The sequence below is a fragment of the Eriocheir sinensis genome, chromosome 4, assembly GCF_024679095.1.
Source record: "Eriocheir sinensis breed Jianghai 21 chromosome 4, ASM2467909v1, whole genome shotgun sequence".
Classification (NCBI taxonomy): Eukaryota; Metazoa; Arthropoda; class Malacostraca; order Decapoda; family Varunidae; genus Eriocheir; species Eriocheir sinensis.
The window spans coordinates 14,535,985-14,548,545 of record NC_066512.1 but is presented as its reverse complement, the minus strand read 5'-3'; the positions used below and the strand labels follow the sequence as shown (position 1 = coordinate 14,548,545).

The 12,561-nt window shown below is 48.0% G+C and overlaps 1 protein-coding gene across 1 annotated transcript in view; it reads right to left on the bottom strand.

Annotated features, from left to right (window-relative positions):
- Positions 1 to 12,561, bottom strand: part of LOC126982241 (synaptogenesis protein syg-2-like) — a 291,624-nt gene that overhangs the window by 34,851 nt on the left and 244,212 nt on the right. The window contains exon 8 of the mRNA XM_050834188.1: positions 6,766 to 6,920. Coding sequence (XP_050690145.1) covers positions 6,766 to 6,920 — 155 coding nt within the window. The remainder of the gene's footprint in view (positions 1 to 6,765; positions 6,921 to 12,561) is intronic.

The window sequence follows — 12,561 nt, the reverse complement described above, 5'->3', positions numbered from 1 at the left end:
GATGGAGTGAATACAAGTTGTGAATTCGAATACGAATACGAATACTTCAAATTCCAACAAATACGAAAACGAAATCGAATACACTGAAATGGTTTTAATTCGAATACAAATACGAATACTTCTTGAGAGTATTCATAAGTACATTAATGAATACTTTTCATTGAAAAATAACTTTTTGACGTAACTTGGTATAGCACTGTTCTGAAATTATGCACAATTAAAATGAGCTCGTGAACCTCTACTCTCTACAATACACGACCATTACACGTCCGCCCAGGAGAAAGAAGATGTAAGGAACAACGGCTGTTATTTCTGATAAAAAAAAAAATTGAAGTATTCGTCAGATTATTCGCAGAATACGAATATTTTCCCTTGTAGTCGAATACAAATGAGAATACTTTGATTTTTATCAATAATTATTCGGATAGGAACACGAATACACCCAAATGCGGCATTCGAATGTATTCGAATACCAATACCGGTTACGAACACTCCATCCTTGCTAGATATTGAAAAGACGTACGCACGAAGGCACACACACACACACACACACACACACACACACACACACACACAGGTGCGCAACGCTTTGGCGCGAATAAAATGAAGTAAAATAATTTGGGCACAAAATATATCCGCGTAATCCCGTGTTGCAATGGCTGTGTCTCCGTTCCCTGTTTCTTTCACTCCGTTATGTGTGAGTTGAAAGTGACGAGGAAAATAAATGAATGGAGAAATGACGAGCTGGATAAAGAAAACCATTATCGCACTTCATGGAGATTTTGCTGCTGGTAAAAACTAAATAAAAATGCATTCATAAGTGAGACGAAAGTGACAAGGAAATATAAATGAGTGAAGAACATACGACCTGAATAAGGGAAACCGTTGTAACATTCATGGACACTGATGCCGGTAAAAAAAAAAAAAAAATTAATATGTACGGCTCTACGCTCATGGAGGCACAAGTGCAACACCGATAACAAGCATTAAACAGGATAGTCTACATATTTCCTTCGCTGCGAGGAGAATATGTGGAAAATATGCTTGGTATCTAAAAAAACACATGAGGAATAAAAGACCATAACAAAAATCCCTACAATAAAAAATTACTTAGCGATACATTTTTGCCAATACAATAACATGATCAATTATTTCCTTTTCTTTACTCAACCATTTAGGTTATTGATCAATATATTTCCTTTTCTTTACTCAACCATTTAGTCTTTCATGTGATGAGAGAAAGAGGGCGGGACGGGGGAAAGGGAGGGAAGAAAAGAGGCGTGGGGGAAGGAAGGGAAGAGGCGTGGGGGAGAGAAGAGAAGAGGCGTGGAGGAGAGAAAGGAAGAGGCGTGGAGGAGGGAAGGGAAGAGGTGTGGGGGAGGGAAGGGAAGAGGCGTGGGGGGGAAGGGAAGAGGCGTGGAGGAGGGAAGAGGGCGTGGTGGAGTGAAAGGAAGAGGCGTGGAGGAGGGAAGGGAAGAGGTGTGGAGGAGGGAAGGGAAGAGGTGTGGGGGAGGGAAGGGAAGAGGTGTGGAGGAGGGAAGGGAAGAGGTGTGGAGGAGGGAAGGGAAGAGGCGTGGAGGAGGGAAGGGAAGAGGTGTGTGGGGGGGAAGGGAAGAGGTGTGGGGGAGGGAAGGGAAGAGGCGTGGAGGAGGGAAGGGAAGAGGCGTGGAGGAGGGAAGGGAAGAGGCGTGGAGGAGGGAAAGGTGTGGGGAAGGAAGGGAAGAGTTGGAGGAGGGAAGGGAAGTGGTGTGGAGGAGGGAAGGGAAGAGGTGTGGGGGAGGGAAGGGAAGAGGTGTGGAGGAGGGAAGGGAAGAGGCGTGGGGGAGGGAAGGGAAGAGGCGTTGCGCGGGGAAGCGAAGAGGCGAGGAGGAGGGAAGGGAAGAGGTGTGGGGGAGGGAAGGGAAGAGGCGTGGAGGAGGGAAGGGAAGAGGTGTGGTGGAGGGAAGAGGCGTGGGGGAAAGGAAGAGGCGGGGGGAAGGAAGAGGTGTTGGGGAGGGAAGGGAAGAGGCGTGGGGGGGAAGGGAAGAGGCGTGGAGGAGGGAAGGGAAGAGGCGTGGAGGAGGGAAGGGAAGAGGCGTGGGGGGAAGGGAAGAGGTGGAGGAGGGAAGGAAGAGGTGTGCGGGGGGGAAGGGAAGAGGTGGGCGGGGGGAAGGGAAGAGGCGTGGGGGAAGGGAAGAGGCGTGAGGGGGAAGGGAAGAGGTGGGGAGGAAGGAAGAGGCGTGAGGGGGAAGGGAAGAGGTGGGGAGGAAGGGCAGAGGCGTGGGGGAGGGAAGGGAAGAGGCGTGGAGGAGGGAAGGAAGAGGTGTGGGGGAAGGAAGGAAGAGGTGGGGAGGAAGGGAAGAGGTGTGGGGGAGGGAAGGGAAGAGGTTTGGGGGAGGGAAGGGAGAAGGAAGAGGCGTGGGGGGAAGGAAGAGGCGTGGAAGGAAGGGAAGAGGTGTGGGGGGAAGGGAAGAGGTGGAGGAGGGAAGGAAGAGGCGTGGGGGAAGGGAAGAGGTGGGGGAAGGGAAGAGGTGGGGGGGGAAGGGAAGAGGCGTGTGGGGGGAAGGGAAGAGGTGTGCGGGGGGAAGGGAAGAGGCGTGGAGGAAGGGAAGAGGTGGGGAGGGAAGGAAGAGGCGGGAGGAGTGAAGGGAAGAGGTGTGGAGGAGGGAAGGGAAGAGGCGTGGAGGAGGGAAGGAAGGGAAGAGGTGTGGGGGGAAGGAAGAGGCGTGGGGGGAAGGGAAGAGGCGTGGAGGAAGGGAAGAGGCGTGGAGGAGGGAAGGAAGAGTGTGGAGGAGGGAAGGAAGAGGTGTGGGGAAGGGAAGAGGCGTGGAAGGAAGGGGGGGAAGGGAAGAGGCGGGGGGGGAAGGGAAGAGGTGTGGAGGGAAGGGAAGTGGCGTGGGGGAGGGAAGGGAAGAGGCGTGGGGGAGGGAAGGGAAGAGGCGTGGAGGAGGGAAGGGAAGAGGCGTGGAGGAGGGAAGGGAAGTGGCGTGGAGGAGGGAAGGGAAGTGGCATGGAGGAGGGAAGGGAAGTGGCGTGGAGGAGGGAAGGGAAGAGGAGTGGAGGAGGGAAGGGAAGTGGCGTGGAGGAGGGAAGGGAAGTGGCGTGGAGGAGGGAAGGGAAGTGGCGTGGAGGAGGGAAGGGAAGAGGAGTGGAGGAGGGAAGGGAAGTGGCGTGGAGGAGGGAAGGGAAGTGGCGTGGAGGAGGGAAGGGAAGTGGCGTGGAGGAGGGAAGGGAAGTGGCGTGGAGGAGGGAAGGGAAGAGGCGTGGAGGAGGGAAGGGAAGAGGAGTGGAGGAGGGAAGGGAAGTGGCGTGGAGGAGGGAAGGGAAGAGGCGTGGAGGAGGGAAGGGAAGTGGCGTGGGTGATGGAAGAGGCTGCAAGAGGAAGGAAATATGGAGATTGAGGTTGAAGGAGGAGTAACCGAGGAGGAGAAGGAGAAGGAGGAGGAAGACGAAGAAAATAGAAAATCAAATACGAAAAAAATAGAAAGAAAAGATAGATGGAAATAAAGAAGAGGGAGTGGGGGGAGTAGGAGGGAGAGAGAGAGAGAGAGTGAGAGGAGGGAGAGAGAGAGAGAGAGAGAGAGAGAGAGAGAGAGAGAGAGAGAGAGAGAGAGAGAGAGAGAGAGAGAGAGAGAGAGAGAGAGAGAGAGAGAGAGAGAGAGAGAGAGAGAGAGAGAGAGAGAGAGAGAGAGAGAGAGAGAGAGAGAGAGAGAGAGAGAGAGAGAGAGAGAGAGAGAGAGAGAGAGAGAGAGAGAGAGAGAGAGAGAGAGAGAGAGAGAGAGAGAGAGAGAGAGAGAGAGAGAGAGAGAGAGAGAGAGAGAGAGAGAGAGAGAGAGAGAGAGAGAGAGAGAGAGAGAGAGAGAGAGAGAGAGAGAGAGAGAGAGGATAAGGAAGACGGGATGAACGAGGGGAGGAAAGTAGGAGGAGGAAGAAGAGAAGAGGATGAGGGAGGGGAAGGGAATGGAAAGGAGTAGGAAAAAAATAGAGGAAAAAAAAGATTATATTTGTACCTAAGGAAGAGGCGACCTATGCGACACTATAAGTCGACCCCGGAATGCTGATGAGGTGTGAGGGGGAAAGGGGGGAGGGAGACAATGTGTGATGGTGGATGATTGGAGAGGAGGAGGAAGAGGAGGAGGAGGAGGAGGAGGAGGAGGAGGAGAAAGGAGACGTATTGAAGATGCACATCGAGGAAGCGGGAGAGAGGGACGATGGCGGGAATAGCAAGAGGAACATGAAGGAAGAGGAGATGGAGGAGGAAACTGAGGAGGAGGAACTAAGAGCAGAGGCAAGGAGCACAAAGAGAGAGAGGAATAGGGCTAGATATCGAAGGAAGGAGGCGAGAGAAAACAAGAGGAAAAAAGAAGAAAAAGAAGAGCAAGGAGTAATGAAGACAGAGGAAAACGATGAGAAAGTTGAGAGAGAATCACCTGAGGGAGACAATGAGGCAATGATAACACCAAGGCAGGCAAACAGGAGGAAGTGAAGGAGACAGACAAGTAGGCTCTGGAAAGTAATGTTGCCTTGTTTCACCTACCATGGAAGTGAGTTAGGAAACTGAGACAATAAAAAAGCTGATTGAGGATAGAGACAGGCTCAAAAAATTAAAGGAGGAGGGTAGTTGGATTGGCTTCTCGCAGCTAACGGGGGGTGGAGGGGTGAATCATAGACTTCACAACTAGTTGACGGGAAATCTCTTCAGTCTTGGCGCGCTGGCTTCGCGTAAGGGGCCGATTGTTATGGCGACTTTCACTGCGACAACTCAAACACACTCTGCGTTCTTACTCCGAATTTAAGTGGAAACAGGACGAAATCTTCAAGTTTTAGTGCATACAAGCAGGCAGGAGTGTCTCTAGAGTGATTTGGTCGAGGATTCAAGGTAACTTATATAAAATAGCACCATGCGTGCACTTTGAAAACGTTGTGTAAAAAATGGCAAATTTGCGTAACTTTAGGTTGAAATCTTTACGTAAAATGAATGATAACTGTAGGATAGTGAAGTCCACAGTTTTACGTATTAGGAAACAAGAAATGTACGTTTAGTTAGTGCCTACATGGCAACTCAGCTCAGTTCCCGCGTCGCCTAACTCGCCTTAGGCACGCAGTCAGCTGGGCACTTCCCCTCTGTAAAGGATTATCGCTGTCCTGCCTCTGTTTACTCTCCAAGTAAAGGACCTACAGTTATTCATCGTCTCTGTACCTTTCCCCACAACTGCAAGGATCCAGAGGACGATACAAGAAGACACAGCGTGCAGAACTTCATGGTGAGCAACAGGTTGGCCCAGCGCCTGCATTTGCTGAAGCTCGTCGGGTTCTTCCCCGGGGACGTGCAGGCCGACCTGGACCGGGCCAAGGCAGAGGAGAAGGAGGACGACGAGGTGATCTTGGCCCAGCTTGCCAGGGAGCTGGCCGACGACCAGCCGGACCCGCCGACGGACGAGTTGCTCCTCGCCGCGGTCGGCAACTACGCCGGCTACCTGGCCAGGAAGGTCCAGGCCAACTCCTCTGTGGCCGAGTGCTGCAAGCAGGAGCCTGCCCAGCAGGAGGAGATGAAGATTACCGTGGAGCTCGAGAGGGGCGACCAGCCCTCTGTGATGTTCGACGCCCTGGTCGAGCTGGTCGATAGAGGAGAGCTGGAGACGGGCCGGGCGGTCCTGAAGCGGCCATCTCTCCCAATGGCCCACATGGCGTCCTTCGGGATGTCGCTGTGGGACTCCCTGATGTGCAGGGAGGACAAGAAGGAGCGCAGGTTGAGGTTCCTCTCCCTTGCCATGCGCCTCAGGGACGGGTTCAGGCACCTCCTGGAGTTCCTGGCGGCCTCAGACCCGACCTTGCAGGGGTACAGGTGCCAGGAGGGGCACAACCTGGCCAACACCATCTTGCCGCACATCAGCAGGTCCCTCTTCAACTGTTTCGGTGCTAATTTCTCCAAGGACGTGACCTCAGAAGCGAGGAAGAACAAGGCCTTGAAGCAGCCGACCGGCAGGAAGAGGAGCAGTATCGAGGAGGGGAAGGAGACGGCGAGGAACAGGGACGTGTACAAGTCCAGGAAACTGACCGGGGCCCACAAGTCATAGGCCAAAAGGCTAAAGTGATTGTTCAGGACGAGGGCCAGATAGCCGGCAAGACGTGCTGCGGCAATAGTGACATCGGAATTCATCCAAAATAAGTTGTTATTGTATATAGAAACATGAATATTTTGCTTTTGTTGAGTAAAATTAAGATGTTTCTGCATGCTTTCCTCAAGTATTAAGTTTCTAATGTGAAAATTAAGTGATTTATTAGATGTTAAAAACTTACGTAAAAAATTGCACTAAATAAAAAAAAATAAGTAGCTATTTCGGGCAAAAACTTATAAGATATGCTAAATATTGCTATTGATTCTGAAAATATAAGTGATTATCTCTGCATTTGGTGATGTTTGTGCATCTAGCGTTAAATCTGAGGATTTTATAGCCTTTTTAAGTTTTGTTATACTTATATAAAAAACAATTAATCGGGATTTTATTAGGGAACGACTTTGAATTTTTTGATACCGCTGCTCATGGAGACTCATATATGCCTAAGGGAGGTGCCTGTTTTAGTTTCAGGTCGCTAGCTGCTTTGGTTTTGAAAATATTTAAATTTTAAATTTTTGAAAATCGGCCCCCTGCGAATCGGCCCCGCGCCCCGTTTCCCGTCAAGAGATTGTGAAGTCTATGGGTGAATTAAGTAGGTAGTTAAGACAGTCATACCTCAGCTAGCAGGGACGTACAAGTACCGAAGCATCCAGGGGGGCAAGCTTACCTCGGCAGGGAGGGGCGTGAGGCTGGTGAGAGTGCCGAGTGTCCAGGTCACGTTGGGGTGTGGTCTGCTGCCCGCCACGACGCACGAGATCTCGATCTCGCGGCCCACCCGAAGCCACTTGGGTGGTGCCTCTATCCTTGTCACCAGCGGCCGCACTGGGAAAGAGGAGGGGTTGGGAATGATGTGCCTGGAGTGTTGGCAACAATGCAGGGATAGAAGTGATAACATCTTCGAATCCAGAACAGGTTGCTTGGGATGTTGGTAACACCGCGGAGATGCGAAGTGACTGGGTCTTACCGACACTGTTGGGATAGGAAGAGGATTTCGGGGTGTTGACTGTACATATGTAAGCTGTTTAAGGTGTTGGGAATAGTTTACATTCGCGAAACAGCAATATGGAGTTGGTATCACTGCAGCGATGGCTCGATATATTCATGAATGAGAAGGATAAATGGTGAGAGGTCAAAATGAGCTGCCCGGTGCACGTATGACTTAGAGATAGATTCCTTATATTATTAATTTCTGAGGGAGACGAGAGTTGAACAAGACGGAAGAAAAGGGAGTGATGTATGAGAAAGGAAGGAATTAAATGGTAAATAGAAAAATGCAATTTATTAAGGAAAAAGAGGAATAAATAGTTTGAGCACGTAGGAGACGCAGATTAAAAAAAAAAAAGGAAAGGGGAGGCACGAGAGACTCCTCAAGAAAGTATAATCCTGACTCCTGATCAATGTCAGCTATTGTTCCAACCCGACGAAGGAACCCAAATTTTTGGGAGAATCTCTCTCTCTCTCTCTCTCTCTCTCTCTCTCTCTCTCTCTCTCTCTCTCTCTCTCTCTCTCTCTCTCATGGAAATATTACCGAAGAAGGTTTGCATATCCAACTCATCTCATCTAATTCACCTTTTTAATCCCCGTCGCTCCGCTGAAGAGGAAAACAAACACGCGGCCTTCAATTCAATTTGCGTCACGGAGGTAAAGGAGGACCTGCCATCTTTTTTACCCTTTCCTTGGGGAGCTGAAATTGTGACGGACGAGAATTGCGTGACAGATCGTTCGTAGTCCTATGATTCCAGGACGACCCGGATTTCTTTGGTCATCATATTTCCATGTCGTTGCTGGTACAGAGGTCGGTCGGGTCTTCCTTAGCACCCATCCTCCAGGGTCCCGTTTGCAGCCTGCGTGTCCTGGCCTGGAGGTTGGGTGGGGAGGAATGGCCATAAGAAGCACTTGTTGTGACCTGGGTGCACGCTCTGGCCCCACCTACTCACCACTAAAAGTCTCCAGGAGTAATGGCAGCCTCCAGAGAGTAGTTACCCGTAAAGTCTTCGTGCACGCGCCCTGAGACACTCAGTTCACACAACACTTCGCTACCTCCAACTTTCTCCAATAAACCTTTTCCCAAACAATAACCAACATCACAATGACCTTCCTTGACCTACATATTACTGCTTGACCCACCCCATCACCACCCTCTGCTTCCCTTGCAAAGACACTCCACAAACATCAACACGCCTCCGCCCCGGCCTCCCTACCTTCACCTACTTCTGTGCCAGCAGTAGCGTCGTTTCGTCCTGCTCATGGCGTGAGTCTCTCTCCATAACTACGCAAGTTTTGGCGGGAAAGCAGCGGCAGTGGAGTGTCTCTTTGGGGGAGTGAAACGACAGAAGTACTATTGGCGAGCGGCAAAGTTCAAAGTGAGGTCCAGGAGGAAAGAAAATTCGCTGCGGGTGTCGTAAAGAAGATTAAAGATGGAGGGGAAGGGGTTATGGGGCCAATCTACTCATATTTTTTTCTTCCTTTTTATAACAACATGAGAGGAACGGAAGGACGGGGTGAGGAGTGATTAGGTCTGTTTGTAGGGATGAAGACGAGAATAAGGTTAAAGAAAAAAGATAACAACGAGGAGGAGGAATACATAGGAAAACATAGGAAGAACAGACTCCAGAAGACCTATCGGTCTATGGCGAGGGTGTCTGTTTACTACCGCTACTATTAGTAATCTACGTGTGGTAGGACAGGACAGAATAGATGAAGGCTCCTTCCCACCCACCTCTCCCTCCGGCAACGTGCAGGCAGGAAATAGTTAGAAGAGAACACCATGTGCCTTTAAGGAAGAAAGGGACATGGAAATTTTACAGTAAAGAGAGAAATAAGAGGAAATTACTACCCTTAACTTACACTGCTGGTAACCTAGGCTGTGGGGGAAAATGGCTTCATTACATAAGAACATAAGAACATAGAAACACAGGGAGACTGGAAGAGGCCGAGTGGCCTACACGGGGCAGCCCCAGAATCCCCCCTAATACTCACGATGGGTGAGGTGTAGTTTCAGGGGCACAGGTGGAGGCTTGATCCTCGTTAAACCAGCGGTACTATGCACGCACCAGTACCCTGTCACCTTACTGCACCCACATCTCACTTCACCTGTCATGCGGACATTAACTGTTGCTTTACTCTATTGGTAACTTACGCTACTTGCAATCTAGGTTGTAGGGGAGAATAATATGGATTTAGGTTGAGGTCTTGCTGCAATCTGTCTGAAAACATGCGAAGAAGGGTCAGTATAATCTTATATCCCTGAAGTACTTATCCAATGAAGAATTGAAGCTATTGATGCTCTGTGCGCTAACTACTGACGGTGGGAGTCTATTCCAGTGATCGACGACTCTATTATTGAAAAAACTTCTGGGCACCAATGTGTTACATCGGTTTCCCTTTAACTTTATACTGTTGCTGCTTGTTATTATGTTGGTGTCTCTCTGAAATAGCCTATCTGGGTTAATGTTGTCGAATCCATTAAGGATTTTGAACACTTCAATTAAGTCCCCCTCTTATCCTTCGCTTTTTTTAGGGAAAACATATCTAAACACTTTAAACGCTCGTCATATGGCAAGTTTCGGAGCGCTGGAGTTTGTTTGGTTGCTCGTCGCTGTATCTTTTCTAGTAAAACTTGATCTTTGATATAGTTCGGTGACCAGAACTGAACGGCGTATTCTAGGTGTGGTCTTACAAATGCTAAATATAATCTCTTCATAAGCTCGGGTGATTTATAATCAAAGTTTCTTGAGATTAATCCTAACATCATATTGGCTTTTTTACTCGCTGCAGAACATTGATCACTTATTTTAAGAGTGTTACTGATAATGACACCAAGATCTTTTTCTTGTTTTACCTCGATGAGCTCATGTCCTTGAATCTGATATTTAAAGTTAGGATTTTTTTTCACCTATGTGCATTACTTTACATTTATCTACGTTAAAACTCATTTGCCATTTTTCGCTCCAGTCGGCAAGTCTTATTAAGTCTGATTAAATATTCTCGCAACTTTTACTGTTCATTATCGTACCTCCTAATTTGGTGTCGTCGGCGAATTTGGCTACTTTTGATAGGATATCAGTTTCTAAGTCGTTCACGTAAATTATGAATATTGTTGGCCCCAGGATCGAACCTTGGGGCACGCCACTGGTGACGGGTTGCCAATCCGATGCTTCACCGTTAAGAGCTACATGTTGTTCTCTGTCGGTGAGCCATTCATGAATCCACGTACATAGATGGTCATTAATACCGTGGGAACGCAGTTTACAAATAGCCTAACGTGGAGGAGGAAGAGGAGGAGGAGGAGGAGGAGAAGGACAACAACAACGACGACGACGAGAAGCAGAAGGGGAGGCAGAGGACATACATCCTTCTCCACCCACCGAGACCAGCATTCTCTACCGCCTTGACACATTGCCGGCCCTTCCTTCCTTCCTTCCTTCCTGCCTGCCTTCTTATCCGGCCCTCGCCACACCTTCATACACATTCACACTCTTCTTGCCCCACATACACCCACATTCCTTCTCTCTCGCTGTGTGTGCCGGCCTCGAGCAAGCGCCGTGTTTACCATCTTGTGCTAAAGAAACGCGGCGCCCAAACATATTAAGTGGAATTTTCACCTCTAACGGTTAGTCGGAGAAACTTTTCACCCGGCCAGGGAGGAAAAGGCCAAAGTTGGCGAGTCAGCACACACACGACATTCCGCTGGGCCATTAAAACTAACATTCCGGCCGTTTCCTTGAGGCCGTCCTCTCCGAGTTTCTGGAGGCAGATATACACACACTTCCGGCGTCCATATGTGTATGCGTGTGTGTGTGTGTGTGTATATGTGTGTGTGTGTGTATTTACCTAGTTGCAATTTTACAGGGCCTGGGCTTGCTCTCATGTGGTCCCGTCTCCGCATCTATAATTATCCAACTTTTCCTTGAAGCTCTGCACACTCTTCGCCGATACTATTTCTTCACTTAGTCTGTTCCAAACCTCTATATTTATTTGTGGGAAGCTATATTTCTTTATGTCTCTTGAGCATCTTCCCCTCCTCAACTTTTTACTATGTCCTCTAGTATTCCTGCTGGAAGGTTCCTCTCTTAGTAGCAATTTCTCGTTATCTACTTCTTCCATTTTACTCAATAGGCTATATATTTGTATTAGGTCTCCTCTTTCTCTTCTATGTTCTAGTGTTGGTAAGTCCATTTCCTTTAGTCTCTCTTCATAATTATGTCAGTCCCTCCAGTCCTGGAACCATTTTTGTTGCCATCCTCTGTATTCTTTTTAGTTTTTTATGTGTTTCTTCATATGTGGAGACCACACTGTTTCCGCGTATTCTAGTTTATGTCTGATCATAGTAGTTATTAATTTTTTTCATCATTTCTTTGTCCATGTAGTGGAATGCTATACCTATATTTCTCACCATGTTATATGTATCACCGAAGATCCGATTTATATGACTTGCTGGTTGCATATAATCTTGCATTATTACTCCCAGGTCTCTCTTTCATTTACTTTCTTTAATATTTCACCATCTCCCATTTTATATGTCCATTTTGGTCTTTCTACACTTTTTCCCATTTCCATGACATTTCTTCACGTTGAATTTCATCTCCCATTTCTGACTCCATTTCCAAATCTTGTTTAGGTCTGCTTGCAGCTCCTTGCAGTCTTCACTGTTTCTTATATGTCTTTGCAGTTTAGCATCATCTGCGAACAGGCTCATGTAGCTATTTATTCCCTCTGGCATATCATTAATATAGACTAGGAAGAGTACTGGTGCTAAAACCGACCCCTGGGGCACTCCACTTTCCACCGTTCTCCATTCCGATCTAGTGTCCTTAAACACGGTTCTCATCTATCTTCCTCTTAAGTAGCTTTCCATCCAGCACTTCATTTTCCCTCTCAATCCTCCTTTATTTTCTAGTTTCCACAGCAGTCTTGAATGTGGAACTTTGTCAAATGCCTTCATTAGGTCTAGGTAAATGCAATCCACGCATCCGTCTCTTTCCTGTAATTTGTCCGTCACTCTTGAGTAAAAGCTCAGCAAGTTTGTCACACATGAGCGGCCTTTCCTAAACCCATATTGATTGTTTGTGATTAGATTATGTTCTTCTAGAAATCTAATCCATTATTCTTTTATTAATTTCTCACATATTTTACATACTACGCTGGTCAGAGACACCGGTCTGTAATTTAGGGGTTCTTCCTTTTTTCCACTTTTGTATATAGGTACCACTTCTGCCCTCTTCCACTCCCTAGGCACTGTGCCAGTTTTTATTGAGCACCTAATGGTGTCATATATCGGGCCAACGAACTCATTTCTGCACTCTTTAAGTATAAAACCTGAAACTCCATCCGGTCCCACGGCCTTCCCTTCTTCCAATTCCTCCAATATTTTTTTTATCTCCTCATTATCCATTTTGACCTCTTTCATATATACATCTAAGTTGTTTTCTTGTGGTTCATTAAATAATGATTCTTTGGTAAA